Here is a 17,258-nt window from a genome sequence, read left to right on the forward strand (position 1 = left end):
CCGGGCAGCACATAAACCAATAAGCACCAGCCCTCCTACTATAAAAGGAGATAAAATAAATCTTCGACATCCTCCACAGAGAGTGGAGCCAAGCACGCGACGCGCCACTTCTACCAGGCGTCAAGAACATAGCCTGCAGGGTAGGTTCCATCTGGGCATGCAGGTTCTCCCATGTAGCCCTGATTTCCTTGTTGGAATAAATGGTATCAATAGTGTTCAGAGACCAGCAAATCAATTCCATGATTATTCCAGTCTGAAGAATTCACAGTCTGGTGAAGTAGGGACTTTGAAGGTTGTAGCAGAGATAGAGAAACACAGAGGAGAGGAGAGAGGAGGAGGAGATGTGACCGCCCTTGCCGTAGTAGCTGGCAACCTTGAGGAGGTGAGGATAGACCGGGTCTCTGCTTGGGTGTTTGCCAACCAGGGTCCAGGGCTGTTCCATAGTGTGTTCATTGTGGCAACATGAGGCATATGCATTCTCCCAGACCTGACCTGGTACAGTCTGATCAATAAATAGAATTACTACCACAGTTATCAATAAATAAAGCAATCACAGAGCTTTATTTCCCAAACAGCTATCTTTATACTTCATCAAACACTGAAGACAAATTTGTTACAGACTATGGTTTAACCTTTATTGTTATTACTGGGACTGTGGATTATTGTCATTGCTGAGAAAACACGTGCTTGCGATGATCTTGGTGACGGCGTATGGGTCACAGTTTGCAGCAGGGCGGCGGTCCTCAAAGTAACCTCGTTTCTCCTGCCCGACATGTCGAGGGATACGGATACTGGCACCTCGGTTGGCCACACCAGCAGAGAAGTCATGGATGCTGGAGGTCTCATGGCTCCCCGTGAGCCTTCTGAGGTTATCCTGGCCCTTATGGGGGTCATACATGCAGATGTGCTCGGCGTGTTTTTTACTCAACTTCTCGATGGCCTGCTCGATGTATCTGTCAGAGGACAAAAAGGCAGAATGATATTTGATTGTTTTTGGTTTGCATTTTATTTTCATTTTTGTCCAGATTGGTAATGCTGCTGTAAAATCCTCTGTGACTTCACCGTTATGTTTTCTGCAGAGCGAGTTTAAAGCTGGCACAGCTGTAGATGTCGCCATGTTGGCAGTACTTAACTCCACGTTACTCTTGGCCAGCTCATAAATCGGTAAATGGGTGTAGTGTGAGCCAAACTAGCGGAACCTAGGTGGGACAAATGAAGCCTGAAGACACCCACCTATCTCATAGTTACCAAGTAGGCTAATGCTAACAGGCTAAGTTTGGTTCAGAAGTTTGACAAATGCTTATTTTTGTGGGCACAGCAGTGGTTTTCATTAAGGCTGGCTTATGTATGTGTATTAAAATAGATAACCAGTATATTGCTTCACGAACAGAGTAACAATCGAGATAACTTCATCAAGTGCTTAATATCTGCTAAATAGTGCTAACAGTGCTCGCATACAAATACAAAAATGAAATTTCACTCAATAGAAATAATGGAGAACAGACATCTTCGATGGTCTGTTTGTACAATCAACTGCACATGTTGTGAACTGTCCCCTGTCTGCATCCTTTGTCCTTGTGTTAGCTATCTCTGTTTTAGCTGTTAGTCATGCTATTTTTCTGTGTTTGCACACTTCAGCCCCTTTTGAGTACTACCGTAGTTGTTGCTTTTGTTCTTTGGTTTGTGGATTTTTTTAAACTTGTGGTTCACCTTTTAGTTTGTTTTCTACTCATCCACAGGGTTCCTTGAGGTTCCTTGGCACTTGGTCTTTGTCAGTTTCTCTGTGTGTTTGTAGGCGTGTCTTTGTCACCCGGTCTTCCCCACGGCTGCTGCACTTTACCAATCATACCACTTGTCGCTCATCTGTTCATTTGTGTCATTATTTAGTACTGCACTGTTCCTCTTTGAGTTTGCCAATTATTCTTTGACACCTCCCATTGTTACCGTTTCTGTTTGCTGGGCTGGACCTCTGCATCGTTAAATAAAGCACCTTTGTTTCCCTTTACTTCCTGTGTGGTTACTGCCTGCGTCTATTGGGTTCATCCTGTAACTGATCACACAACAGCACAGCAAGACACATTATCTCACTCTGCTGTGCCTTCATGTTTTAACACTGGAGTTTGCCGCTGGACAATAATGAACCAAAACCGAATGAATGGTATTACAAAGTGTGCTCTGAGCATTTCATCTCACATAAGTGTTTCTGGTAGAGGTGGGCGGATCGATCTTAACCCCTTAACGCCTATTGTCGCATATATGCTACAATATTTGACTCAAATATGCAACATACCAAATTGACCAGTATGCCTGTTGTCGCATATGTGCAACATACCAGTATTATTATTATAACATTATAACATAAATTATTACCAAAATAACAAAATTACTATTTATTTTTTGTGCAAAAGTGAAATTAATAATCTCAACATTATTTACCATCTACTTAAAGGCAAAACACACACAAAACATTTTTTTTATATATAGCTATACAAATTCAGGCGTTAAGGGGCTAATATCAATAATATCGATACCAACGCTGGTATTGATATTGAACGATCCTTGTGTAAAAAGATGATACTCAAGCTTTTTTCTCTCCTGCACGCACTGACTGCTGCGCATGCAGATTCATCAACGTCTACTCTCTGTCTGTAAGAGCAGGGCTGCGCTGTGTTACACAACACAGAGCAGCGCACCCTCCCCCCTCTGGTCTTTTGTTGTTGTGCCGTCATGTGGTTCAGCAGCACCAGCCAACAGCCTTGCAGGTAGGCTCAGCCTGGCCCGCCCACTCAGTGCTCTCCTCTACCTCAGGAGATTTTGTTTTTAAGTTGTGTTAAGTGATATTTTTTTTTTAAACAAAACTGTTGACTGTGATAATAAAGTATTTTGTTGTCACGTACAATGTTTGGTGAAATTCTATCCTAGGTCTTTTGGATCCTTTGGATCTATGAAGCTTAAATATGAAAAAGTATTGTTATCGGTATGAATATTGGCGATACTGGACCTGTATTTACTTGGTATGGGATCAATACCAAAATTCCCAGTATCGCCCACCTCTAGTTTCTGGTGGATAATTCTGGAACAAGTAAAGTATTATAAGATGCAATAATATAACGATTGCAAGCTCTAAAAACAGTAAAATTTGGTCAATTGTCCCTCCTATTTACCATTGCATTTTGCGGACCCTAATTTTTTTTTTCTTCACCTATTTGTGATCATCAGATGCATTTGCACAAATAATACAGTGTGTCTGAATAGCTTTAGAGATATTGTGAAACTTAGCTTGATTTAATTTAAAGAAATATAGTGGAGTGAAGTTGCCACTAACTCAGCTAACTGGTTAACCCGCTAACCATTCCGCGGCGAAACCCAAACCTTAAATGTCAAATTTCATCAAGAATATACACAACCATTTCTTTAACACAATGGATGAACTGATTTCAATCGTCACACTTTAACTGTGGTTGTGGGTTGATAATACGATGAGGCGATGTGTTCAGGGGTCGATGTTTCTGTGATGCAATGTGACTCACAACCTATTGAAAAATAATGTGATATTTTCTTCTGACTTATTTGAGCTAGTAATATTTGTTGGGAATATTAAACACTATTGAACATTATCTGTAAAACACATTGCTTATAAAGCTTTAAATATTTTTGTCATAACGAAAAACAACGTCCAAACTCCAGTCACAAGGTTCTACATCGTAAAGGTCGATGCAGTCAAACGCCTTTAGCTTCTGTACTTGTAGCGAGCAAATGGTACGTCATCCAAAGAATCGCAGTAGTGTGCGTGCCACATCAAAACGTAGGTGCTTACGTGTTTTTAAAAGATATTTTGAACGTTTCTGCTTCGGCTTTTGGTTTGCCCAACAAAATGGTATTTTGCAAGGCATCGTGGGTAACTATGCCCAGAATGGAAAGGGGAACATGAGAATGAATAATGATATAATTTATCTGAGGTCAAAGGTCAAAATAAAAACCCATAAAAGACTGAACCATAAGAATGTGGTGCCTTGGCAGCCTGGCAAAATAGAAATTACATGACCTTTAAAAATGGCAAAATGTGCTAACAGCTTTATAAGATTTGAACTGAGGCATAATTAATTCAGGACAGGAGTGGATGGAATCTGAAAAACGTTTTTTGTGGATTTTTTTTTTTTTTTTTTTTGGAAAGTTTACTTACTGCAGTCCCCCCTCATCCCTCATCTCTTTGCTGCTCACATTTGTGTGACAGCCAGCACCATTCCAGTTCCCCGTCATTGGTTTGGGGTCCATTGTGGCGATGATGCCAAAATCTTCACACACTCGATGCAACAAGAAACGTGCCACCCACAGGTGGTCGCCCATCTCGATGCCCTCACAGGGGCCGATCTGGAACTCCCACTGATATCAGAAACCAAAAACAGGAATGTGAAGGAACAAAAAGTGTGCCAGGAACCCTGCCAGCATGAACACAGAACACCCCCCGCCCCCCATGCATTGTAAAGGTACTTGCCTGAGATGGCATGACTTCAGCGTTTGTGCCATAGATTTTGATCCCTGAATACAAGCATGCCTTGTAGTGGCACTCCACTACGTCACGCCCATAAGCATTGCTCGCACCCACGCCACAGTAGTAGGGGCCTTAAAGTGGGACAAATACCGGATAAAAGTGAGACAAAGACAGGAAACTCGCTAAAGGGGTGAAAATGTTCACCTTAATAATGTAACATAGGTCACCAGGTGTTTTATAATAAATAAATAAATACATTTTGAAGTCTCCATCTGAAAATACGACGTAGCCATTGAAATGATGCATCTGAAATACATTTCATTTCTTTTTCTGGGTCTCGAAGCAACAATCCCTTTCTGTGCCTGCCATATATATATATATATATATATATATATATATATATATACACAGTAGTGTTCAGAATAATAGTAGTGCTAGTATGTGACTAAAAAGATTAATCCAGGTTTTGAGTATATTTCTTATTGTTACATGGGAAACAAGGTACCAGTAGATTCAGTAGATTCTCACAAATCCAACAAGACCAAGCATTCATGATATGCACACTCTTAAGGCTATGAAATTGGGCTATTAGTAAAAAAAAAGTAGAAAAGGGGGTGTTCACAATAATAGTAGTGTGGCATTCAGTCAGTGAGTTCGTCAATTTTGTGGAACAAACAGGTGTGAATCAGGTGTCCCCTATGTAAGGATGAAGCCACCACCTGTTGAACATGCTTTTCTCTTTGAAAGCCTGAGGAAAATGGGACGTTCAAGACATTGTTCAGAAGAAAAGCGTAGTTTGATTAAAAAGTTGATTGGAGAGGGGAAAACTTATATGCAGGTGAAAAAAATTATAGGCTGTTTATCTACAATGATCTCCAATGTTTTAAAGTGGACAAAAAAAAAACAGAGACGCGTGGAAGAAAACGGAAAACAACCATCAAAATGGATTGAAGAATAACCAGAATGGCAAAGGCTCACCCATTGATCAGCTCCAGGATGATCAAAGATAGTCTGGAGTTACCTGTAAGTGCTGTGACAGTTAGACGCCTGTGTGAAGCTAATTTATTTGCAACAATCCCCTGCAAAGTCCCTCTGTTAAATAAAAGACATGTGCAGAAGAGGTTACAATTTGCCAAAGAACACATCAACTGGCCTAAAGAGAAATGGAGGAATATTTTGTGGATTGATGAGAGTAAAATTGTTCTTTTTGGGTCCAAGGGCTGCAGACAGTTTGTGAGATGACCCCCAAACTCTGAATTCAAGCCACAGTTCACAGTGAAGACAGTGAAGCATGGTGCAAGCATCATGATATGGGCATGCTTCTCCTACTATGGTGTTGGGCCTATATATCGCATACCAGGTATCATGGATCAGTTTGGATATGTGAAAATACTTGAAGAGTTCATGTTGCCTTATGCTGAAGAGGACATGCCCTTGAAATGGGTGTTTCAACAAGACAATGACCCCAAGCACACTAGTAAAGGAGCAAAATCTTGGTTCCAAACAAACAAAATTAATGCCTCGCAGATGTGAAGAAATCATGAATAACTGTGGTTACACTACTTTAGTGATTCACAGGATTGCTAAAAAAGCAGTTTGAACATAATAGTTTTGAGTTTGTTGCGTCAACAGCAGATGCTACTATTATTGTGAACACCCCCTTTCTACTTTTTTTTTTTACTAATAGCCAATTTCATAGCCTTAAGAGTGTGCATATCATGAATGTTTATGTTTAGTCTTGTTGGATTTGTGAGAATCTACTGAATCTACTGGTACCTTGTTTCCCATGTAACAATAAGAAATATACTCAAAACCTGGATTAATCTTTTTAGTCACATAGCACTACTATTATTCTGAACACTACTGTGTATACATATATATATATATATATATATATATATATATATATATATATATACACACAACCCCTGGCAAAAATTATGGAATCACCGGCCTCAGAGGATGCTCAGTCAGTTGTTTGATTTTGTAGAAAAAAAGCAGATCACAGACATGACACAAAACTAAAGTCATTTCAAATGGCAACTTTCTGGCTTTAAGAAACACTATAAGAAATCAGGAAAAAAAAAATTGTGGCAGTCAGTAACGGTTACTTTTTTAGACCAAGCAGAGGGAAAAAATATTTCTTAAAGCCAGAAAGTTGCCATTTGAAATGACTTTAGTTTTGTGTCATGTCTGTGATCTGCTTTTTTTCTACAAAATTAAACAACTGAATGAACATCTTCCGAGGCCGGTGATTCCATAATTATTGTCAGGGGTTGTGTGTGTATATATATATATATATATATATATATATATATATATATATATATATATATATACACACAAGGTCTATTAGAAAAGTATCCGACCTTATTATTTTTTTCAAAAACCATATGGATTTGAATCACGTGTGATTGCGTCAGACAAGCTTGAACCCTCTTGCGCATGCGTGAGTTTTTCCACGCCTGTCAGTTGCGTCATTCGCCTGTGAGCAGGCTTTGAGTGAACAGTGGTCCAGCCCCCTAGGCGGATTTTCATTGCCAGGAAATGGCGGAATGATTTGGGCTTTTTTTTCCATCAGAATTTTTTCAGAAACTGTTAGAGACTGGCAACTGGTAACATTAGAAATATTTATCTGGCTTTCAGTGAAAATGTTACCGGCTTGGCAGAGAATAAGGAGTGTTACTGTCGCTTTAAGGATGGCCCCCAGCGGCTGTGGGGCGCGCCACACTCCGAAGCCGCCATCGACAGGCTGAACGACCATTTCATTTCTAAACGGATGGCTGTCTGGATCCGTGACCATCGTGTGCCATTTCTCTGGTTATCACAAGAGCTGGACATCAACCATTTTCCGTCAGATTTCACTTTTAACAAGAGATTTTGTCATGGAAAGCCGAGCGGAGGCTTCGCGCATCACGATGGATTCGCTACTGGAGCGAGACAAAACCACCTCCGTTTTGGTCTCACAGGATGGCTTTGAGATGGCGTTCAGACAGCTGTCTGTGGTTTTTCCATGGATTGATTAGCCGAGAAATTGTGGATGTGACTGGACATGCCAGAACATGTCCTGTGAGGCTTCATCACGGCGCTGCTTTGCGCCATGCGGCACCGCCACGACACGCGATGCCTCCGCTCCTCTTTCCATGACAAAAACTCCTGTAACAGTGGAATGTGCCGTTCATTTCCAAACTGGACGCTGTGTTTTATCCGGGACGTCGTCTGACTAGCACAGGAATTGTGAAAAGACGTGGACGACGCAATCACATGTGATTCAAATCCATATGGTTTTTGGAAAAAAATAATAAGGTCGGATACTTTTCTCCTGGGTACCCAACTCCTGAAGAGGGGCTGGACGCTTCATTTTTCTGGCATCGCCCATGGGGAGAGGCGGAGAGCTGGGGTCGCATTGCTTATTGCTCCCCAGCTCAGTCGCCAAGTGTTGGAGTTCACTCCAGTGAACAAGAGGGTCGCGTCCCTACGCCTACGGGTCGGGGACAGGTCTCTCACCGTTGTCTCGGCCTATGGACCGAGCGGCAGTGCAGAGTACCCGACCTTCCTGGAGTCCCTGGGAGGAGTACTAGATAGCGCTCCGACTGGGGACTCCATTGTTCTCCTGGGGGATTTCAACGCCCACGTGGGCGGCGACAGTGAGACCTGGAGGGGGGTGATTGGCAAGCACGGCCTCCCTGATCTGAACCCGAGTGGTGTTCAGTTGTTGGACTTCTGTGCTAGTCACAGTTTGTCCATCACGAACACCATGTTCGAGCACAAGGGTGTCCATAAGTGCACATGGCACCAGGACACCCTGAGCCGGAGGTCGATGATAGGCTTTGTAGTCGTATCATCTGACCTTCGGCCATGTGTCTCGGACACTCGAGTGAAGAGAGGGGCAGAACTGTCGACTGATCACCACCTGGTGGTGAGTTGGATCCGCTGGGAGGGTAGGAAGCCGGTCAGACCTGGTAGGCCCAAACGTATCGTGAGGGTCTACTGGGAACGACTGGCGGAACCCTCTGTCAGCGAGGTCTTCAACTCCCACCTCCGGGAGAGCTTCTCCCAGATCCCGGGGGAGGTTGGAGACATGGAGTCTGAGTGGACCATGTTCTCCACCTCCACTGTCGATGCGGCTGCTCGTAGCTGTGGTCGCAAGGTCTCTGGTGCCTGTCACGGCAGCAATCCCCGAACCCGGTGGTGGACACCGGAAATGAGGGATGCCGTCAAGCTGAAGAAGGAGTCCTACTTATCTTTGTTGGTAGGTGGGACCCCAGAGGCAGCTGACAGGTACCGGCAGGCCAAGCGTGCCGCAGCCCGTGCGGTCGCAGAGGCAAAAACTCGGGTCTGGGAGGAGTTCGGGGAGGCTATGGAGGAGGACTATCGGTCGGCCTCAAGAGATTCTGGCAAACCGTCCGACGCCTCAGGAGGCGGAAGCAGCTCTCCACCAGCACTGTTTACGGTGCAAGTGGGGAGCTGTTGAGCCTGACTAGGGATGTTGTCGGGCGGTGGAAGGAGTACTTCGAGGATCTCCCCAATCCCATCGTCACGTCTTCCGAAGAAGAAGCAGAGACTGAGGACTCACAGGCAGACTCATCCATTACCCAGGCCGAAGTCACCGAGGTGGTTAGAAAGCTCCTCGGTGGCAAGGCTCCTGAGGTGGATGAAATCCATCCTGAGTACCTTAAGTCTCTGGATGTTGTGGGGCTGTCTTGGCTGACATGCCTCTGCAACATCGCGTGGCGATCGGGGACAGTGCCTCTGGACTGGCAGACCGGCGTGGTGGTCCCTCTGTTTAAGAAGGGGGACCGGAGGGTGTGTTCCAACTATAGGGGGATTACACTCCTCAGCCTCCCCGGTAAGGTCTATTCCAGAGTACTGGAGTGAGAATTTGACCGATGGTCGAACCTTGGATTCAGGAGGAGCAGTGTGGTTTTCGTCCTGGTCACGGCACACTGGACCAGCTCTACACGCTCCATCAGGTGCTTGAGGGTTCATGGGAGTTCGCGCAACCAGTCCACATGTGTTTTGTGGATCTGGAGAAGGCGTTCAACCGTGTCCCTTGGGGCACCCTGTGGGGAGTGCTCCGGGAGTACGGGGTCCGAGGTCCTTTGCTAAGGGCTATCCGGTCCCTGTACAACCGCAGCAGGAGCTTGGTTCGCATTGCCGGTAGTAAGTCAAACGTGTTTCCAGTGCGCGTTGGCCTCCGCCAGGGCTGCCCTTTGTCACCGGTTTTGTTCATTATTTTTATGGACAGAATTTGTAGGCGCAGCCAGGGTGTAGAGGGGGTCTGGTTTGGGAACCACAGACTCTCGTCTCTGCTGTTTGCAGACGATGTGGTTCTGTTGGCTTCTTCAAATCAGGACCTTCAGCGTGCACTGGGGCGGTTTGCAGCTGAGTGTGAAGCATCCGGGATGAAAATCAGCACCTCCAAATCCGAGGCCATGGTTCTTGACCGTAAAAAGATGCTTTGCCCTCTTCAGGTCGGTGGAGTGTCCTTGCATCAAGTGGAGGATTTTAAGTATCTCGGGGTCTTGTTCACGAGTGAGGGACGGATGGAGCGTGAGATCGATAGACGGATCGGTGCAGCATCTGCAGTGATGCGGTCGCTGTATCGGACCGTCGTGGTGAAGAGAGAGCTGAGTAGGGGGGCAAAGCTCTCGATTTACCGATTGATCTACATTCCAATCCTCACCTATGGTCATGAGATTTGGCTCATGACTGAAAGAACGAGATCGCGAGTACAAGCGGCCGAGATGAGTTTCCTCCGCAGGGTGGCTGGGCGCTCCCTTAGAGATAGGGTGAGGAGCTCGGTCACTCGGGAGGAGCTCGGAGTCGAGCCACTGCTCCTCCACGTCGAAAGGAGTCAGTTGAGGTGGCTCGGGCATCTTTTCCGGATGCCCCCTGGACGCCTCGCTGGAGAGGTGTTCCGGGCACGTCCCATTGGGAGGAGGCCCCGGGGAAGACCCAGGACACGCTGGAGGGACTACATCTCTCGGCTGGCTTGGGAACGCCTTGGGGTTTCCCCAGAGGAGCTAGGGGAGGTGTGTGTGGATCGGGAGGTCTGGGTGGCTTTGCTTGAGCTGCTGCCCCCGCGACCCGACTCTGGATAAAGCGGAAGAAAATGGATGGATGGATGGACGGATACTTTCTAATAGACCTCGTATATATATATATATATATATATATATATATATATATATATATATGTGTGTGTGTGTGTGTGTGTGTGTGTGTGTGTGTATACACAGTAGGGGAAGTAAGTATTTGATCCACTGTCAATTTTGCAGGTTTTCCCACCTACAAAGATCAAATACTTTTTCCCCGACTGTATATGTGTGTGTGTTTACTGTATATATAAAGTGTGTGTATAATGGAGTTCCTGGCAAAAATGTATTAGATCTGCATTCATGGTAACTGTCTGCGGCCTCAGCTTCACCTAAATTCTGGGTCTTTTAGTGAAGCTTAGGGCTAGCGGCTGGCAATCACCTTAGTATTTCTTCTGTTTTTCTTGTTGATTAATGCTGGCAAATTATACAGTATTTTTTGTCTTTCTGATGCCTGATTCTGTTTTTCTCTGTTTAAGGTGCAGCTCCATCCAGAGATGGGAGTTGTGTTTGTGTTGGCGACCCTCCTGTCCTGTGCACCAACAGCAATTCTTGTATATTCGTCCGTGAATTGTTCTGTGAATTATTTCTGTAATTTATGTTTGTAGCATGGCCCAAGCAGAGGGTCACCCCTTTGAGTCTGGTCTGCTTGAGGTTTCTGGTCTGTTGCTCTGGGGGTTGGTAAGGTTAGACCTTACCTGTGTGAAGTACCTTGAGGCAACTCTGTTGTGATTTGGCGCTATATAAAGGAAATAAATTGAATTGTCCACTAGGTGGAGAGATTTCTCCATTTCAAAAACCTTTGACTATGAAAAACATATATAAGTGTGTTGTAAAACCAGTTTTGAACACATTTGATGAGGCTTAAAGTAGATTCAGTGAGTTCATCCCTGATGTACAACAATTTTAAACCAGTTAAATCTAAAAGACAGAGCAAATTACTATGTATGTGAGAAAATGGAACAAATCAAAAATGTTTTCTTTGATTGATTTTGTTGGATTGTTAATCACTTACTTTCCTTGTTAAATATGTTCCTGTAGACTGACTAACTGAGAGATAAGTTTGAAACACAGATGCCACTGACCCACCTTGTGGTGCCGGGAATCCATTGGCGGGCCACCCATAGGGATGTCCATCTGTACCAAACAGTGTGTACTCCTGCTCCATGCCAAACCACAAACAGTGCTCCTTCACTGCCTCCATCACTTTGTTGCAGCTGTTGCGATGGTTAGTTACTACACAGACAACCAGAACCAGAGCCTATTGGAAATTTGGTCAGGACCAGAAAACCAAGAAGGAAGGAGGAGAAGCTTCACTCACCTGCGGGTAAGCGGTTATATTTGAGGACTTCACAGAGAACCAGTTTGTTGGGGTCGAGTGTAAAGGGATCTCTGAACATGCACACTGGAATGAGGTACATGTCACTGTTGGAACCTTCGGCCTGGTACGTACTGGAACCATCAAAGTTCCACTCAGGAATGTCTGAAAGAACAGACGTTTAGCAGCAAGATTTCCTCCAGTCCGATTTCATGTTTATTGTAGTTTTTTGTTTGCATCTATCAAGCAGGGTGTGTGTTTCTAGAGACACATCTCAGAATTATCTTGAAATAAAGCCTCAAAGCAAAACATAAAAAAAATTACCTTCTACACTTTTTGGCTCACTGTCCAGAGTTCGTGTCTTGCTTCGAAGTCCCTCTCCGGTGCCATCGATCCAGATATAGGTGACCTGGGATTTTCCTTCTTGTGGCAGGCTCAAGTACCGCTGCAGTACCGCCTTGTTGAGGCGAGAGCTGACCGACACCGAAGAGGTCATCTTCTCCTTCAGGCAAGGAGACATGTCAATCAATCAGTCAGCAAAGGTACTGAATTATCACTGCTGTAGCTTCATGTCATATTCCAAATATCTTTACAGAGTTTCCATATTGATGAGTACAGACATATTTGACTTTGAATTCTTATTTGAAAATATTGATCGCTGACACACTTTTTTACATCACATCACTTCCTCAGTTCAGCAGGTCTATGAGACAGTGGAAATAACACTTTGAGGATTTCCTCAACCCTACTGACATCCCCTCCATCAGGGAGACAGGATTGGAAGACTCTGGTGGATCTGGTGTCATCACATGAGCAGAAGTCACAGAGGGAGTAAAAAAAACTCCTCGGTGGCAGGTCGCCGGGGGCAGATGAGATTCATCCTGAGTTGCTGAAGTCTCTGGATGTTGTTGGGCTGTCATGGCTTGACACTTATGTAACGTGACATGGAAGTCAGGGACATTATCCCTGGATTAGCAAACTAGAGTGGTGGTCCCCATCTTTAAAAAAATGGGACCAGAGAGTGCGTTCCAGTTATAGAAGAATCATACTTCTCAGCCTCCCTGGGAAAGTCTATGCCAGGGTATGAGAGAGGAGACTTAGACCGTTGGTCAAACCTCAGATTCAGTGGGAGCAATGCGGGTTCCATCCTGGTCATGGAACAGTAGACCCGCTCTTTATCCTTGCAAGAATACCCTTCCAGTCATTACCCAAAGTTCGTGACCAGGGATGTGTTTTGGCTCCAACACTGTTCCACGCTTGCATGGCCTATGTGTTGGGTAGGGTTGTGGAATTCAGTGACTTGAGTGCTTTTGTTGTTGAAGAAAGGTTTACTGTCCTTGACTTTGCAGATGATGCTGTGATCTTTGCAGAATCAGTGGATATCGTGCAGCAGTTGAGAAGCTGAGTAAGGAATCAGAGTGTCTGCGTTTGAGATTGTCCTGGATCAAGAGTAATGACTTCCTGGATTTGGCCATCAGAAGCATGTGGTGAAAGTGTTGAACTTGTGGAGATGTTCAATTATCTCAGCAGGGACGTTCATATCTCTGGATCCTTGACCTTTGCGAACAAGAGGCACCTGGGAAGAACTTGTGGAGTCATGAGGTGACTGGACAGACGTGTCTGGCGATGCCAATATCTTTGCGGCAGAACAAAGGTCCAAGTCTTTAGGGTCCTGGTGGTACCTGTCTGCATGGTTGTGAGATCTGGATGCTAACCAGTGACCTATAGTGATGGCTGGAAGTCTTTGGTGCCAGGTCTCTTCAGAGGATCCTTGGATACTGCTGGAATGACTTTGTGTCAAAGGACTGGTTACTGAGGGAGACTAGGATGAGGAGTATCACTTTCATTTTGAGGGAGCGTCAGTTTTGACATTGCACGATCCAGCACCCAGATGCCAGAGTGTTGAAGACCATGGTGACTGAAGAAGGCCAAGGGGACGCCCTCGCTTCAGTGGTTAGCACTGTTGCCTCACAGCAAGAAGGTCATGGGTTTGATTCCCACCTGTGGCCTTTATGTGTGGAGTTTGCCTGTTCTCCCCGTGTTTGCATTAGTTTCCTTCCGGTGCTGCAGTTTCCTCCCACATTTAGCGCAGCAGAAAACTGAAACAATCGTGCAAATGATGATACAAGCACCAAAGTTGGCACAAATACTCCTTAGACATTGCTCTTTTGACCCCTGTGTAATTCTTCAAATGACCCCTACCTGGCTGCCTATTGAAAATTCAAGTGGCCAGTCGGTTTGTTCAGAAGAGTAATGTCTAAGGAGTATTTGTGCCAACTTTGGTGCTTGCATCACCATTTGCATGTTTTTGCTCTAAATATCCTCTTAGCCGCTGCACTAATTTAAAGACGAGCTGAATTGGAAACTTTAGAATTGTCCAGGTCTCCATTGGACAAGAGATCTCAATCTCAATGGGACTAATCTGCTTAAATAATGGTTAAACTAAAAACTTCAGAGATGTGTGTTGTTTGCGATGGTGGCTGCCATCCAGCCCCCAAGGCGTGTTGTGGATGTGGCAAAGCGTGACACCAGTACACACTCCCAGACTTGACAACTTACATTGCTGATAATGAAGGGTTTCCTAGCATCATTATTTCACATGTATTCATTTCTATATTAAAATTCCACTACAGCGTTGTTATAAAATTAGAGATCCCACTTCTTCAATGTATAAAAATCAATTTCGTCATCACGCAAACGTTTTTACACAGAATTTTTTAATTTGAACTGGAACCATAACAAAAAAGTTCTTTTCAATCCTTCTCAGAGCAGCTTTAACTTTAAAATACAGAACAAATTATTTCAAATAATTGTGCTGCTGTTGGTGTGATGACTCAGAAATTATTACTTATTTTTTTACTAATTCAACAGAAGTTATACTTATAGAATTGATCCCAAAGTAAGAACGCGAGTGAGAAAAGTGTGAACTTACTGTGTGAAGTTTCTGTTTGAAGCCGGGCTCAGATTCCTGCCTCAACTTGTCAGCTGTCTTCTTTAAACGCTTATGCAAATGAGTGTGCATGTCACTGGGTCACGTGCACATTCTTCCAGCTCTCTGTGGACGTGTGCATGTGTCATGAAGATATCCATGACAGGTAATCACGTCAAACACCAGAGAGGCAGAGTCAATGAAACATTCACATCATTCATGTAAAGATAAATAAAGATAAAGTATCATGTTGTCCGTGGGGATCCATGGGCTCGAGATTGGGTGGTGTTTATAAAATAGGTATCTGATGTTTTTCAAGGGTGGTAACAAATTATACAAAGCTTGTATAATGAGTTGGAATGGCGTGTGAGTACAGAATGTTTTTAGAACCTTAGACCTCAACAGTTTTTAGAAGATGAACTCAACCCTTATTTACGAGCTGACTGAGAAAATCAAGTGGGTGTGTCCAGATGGCCCGACTCGGATTTTAATGAAATTTTCACCAATTACCCTTCAAATAGATTGATTAGGCATGGTTAAGTTTGTTTTTTCATCAGACCAAATTTTACCCCATTTTTGGTCAATTCAAAACATCTGTAAACCGTTGCCCGTGTGGTGGAACTTCTCCTTATATTTCAATAATAAACACGTTTTGAATTTTATAGGCAGACACTTTTAGGGCCAAATCCTGGTGAGTGGGAAACTTGAAATTCCTCATATATCAGAGGTGACCAGATCCAGATTTGGATTCTAGATCAAGATTCACATTATATAGGTTTTGAAAGATTACGTCACAACTACTTCATGGATTCTCACCAAATTTCAACAAAAATAGATATTAGGGCATGGAAGACTCCACTGAATTTGGAGGTGATCTGGATCCGAATCCGGATTCTTGATCCGGATTTCACTTTTCCACACTTTGAAGGATTACGCAAAAACTACTTCATGGATTTTGACGAACGTTTCAACACAGATACATATTAGTCCATGGAAGACTCCATTAAAATTTGGAGGTGATCTGGATCCAGATCCAGATTCTGGATCAAGTTTCACTTTATATACACTTTGAGGGATTACGTCAAAACTACTTGATGGATTCTCACCAAATTTCAACACAGACAGATATTAGGACATGGAAGACTCTACTGAATTTTGGAGGTGATCCAGATCCAGGTCTGGATTCTGGATCAAGATTCACATTATATAGGCTTTGAATGATTACGTCAAAACTACTTCATGGATTTTGAAGAAATTTTTAACACAGATACATATTTGGCCATGTAATGGATTCTCTGGGTGTTTTGATATTAAATTCTGAATTGACCAAAAATGGGGTACAATTTTGTCTGATGAAAAAAAACAAACAAACAAATTTTACCATGCTTAATCAGTCTATTTGAAGAGTAATTGGTGAAAATTTAATCAAAATCCGAGTCGGGCCATTCGGACACCTACATGGCCACCCACCTGATTTTCTCAGAGACAGCTTGTTAATTATGTAATTTTTCATGTTAATTTACTAAATTAATGTATTGATAAATTATTCAGATATTCTGTGATCATATATACAGTATTATTAGTAATATTATTATTATTATTATTATTATTATTATTATCATTATCATCATTGTCAGTATTTTTATTATTATTATTTTACTTTTACTTCTATTTTGTCATTTGATTTTCAAATGAAGCATAACTGAAATTAGAGTTTTCACTTTCTCGTGTCATCTATGTATTTTTAACGCATTTACAATTATCTTATGTACTTTCATTGAACTTACTAAATAAAATCATACACGCACGCACGCACGCACGCTTGTGTTGTTACTGAATATGTATCTGTAGTTTCTCCAAAAATATTAGTCCTATCAATGTTACGTTTTGACGGCCTTCATCCTTAACCCAACATACATAAGCATACTAAACGGCAAATTTAATTAATTTAATTAATTTAATTTTAATTTATTTTCATTGACATAGCACCAAGTCACAACAAAGTTGCCTCAGGGCACTTCACACAAGTAAGTTCTAACCTTACCACCCCCCAGAGCAAGCACACAGGCGACAGTGGTAAGGAAAAACTCCCTCTGATGATTTGAGGAAGAAACCTCAAGCAGACCAGACTCAAAGGGGTGACCTTCTGCTTGGGCCATGCTACTGACACAATTTACAAAACAATTTACAAAACGAATATATAGGAAATTTTGCCGGTGCATAGGATAGGGGAGTTAGAGAAACAGACACCACACCCATCCCTGGATGGAGCCGCACCTCAAACAGAGAGAAAAAAAAACAGAATCAGACGTCGGAAAGACAACAAATACAGTATAATTAGTCAGCATTAAGCAACAAGAAAAACAGAAGAAATACTAAGGTGATCACTGGCCACTAGCCCTAAGCTTAACTAAAAGACCC

General features: G+C 43.2%; 1 protein-coding gene across 1 annotated transcript; it reads right to left on the reverse strand.

Annotated features, from left to right (window-relative positions):
- Window positions 1–418: 418 nt before the first annotated feature.
- On the reverse strand, window positions 419–14,945 carry LOC117530140 (glutamine synthetase-like). The gene is made up of 7 exons (XM_034193104.1): window positions 14,841–14,945; window positions 12,233–12,410; window positions 11,912–12,073; window positions 11,680–11,826; window positions 4,496–4,623; window positions 4,184–4,383; window positions 419–953 (listed from the first exon to the last, which is right to left on the reverse strand). Exons 1-7 carry the CDS (start codon window positions 14,928–14,930, stop codon window positions 644–646), a joined length of 1,215 nt encoding a protein of 404 aa, XP_034048995.1. The 5' UTR covers window positions 14,931–14,945; the 3' UTR covers window positions 419–643.
- Window positions 14,946–17,258: the final 2,313 nt, after the last annotated feature.

The sequence above is a fragment of the Thalassophryne amazonica genome, chromosome 17 (assembly GCF_902500255.1).
Source record: "Thalassophryne amazonica chromosome 17, fThaAma1.1, whole genome shotgun sequence".
NCBI lineage: Eukaryota > Metazoa > Chordata > Actinopteri > Batrachoidiformes > Batrachoididae > Thalassophryne > Thalassophryne amazonica.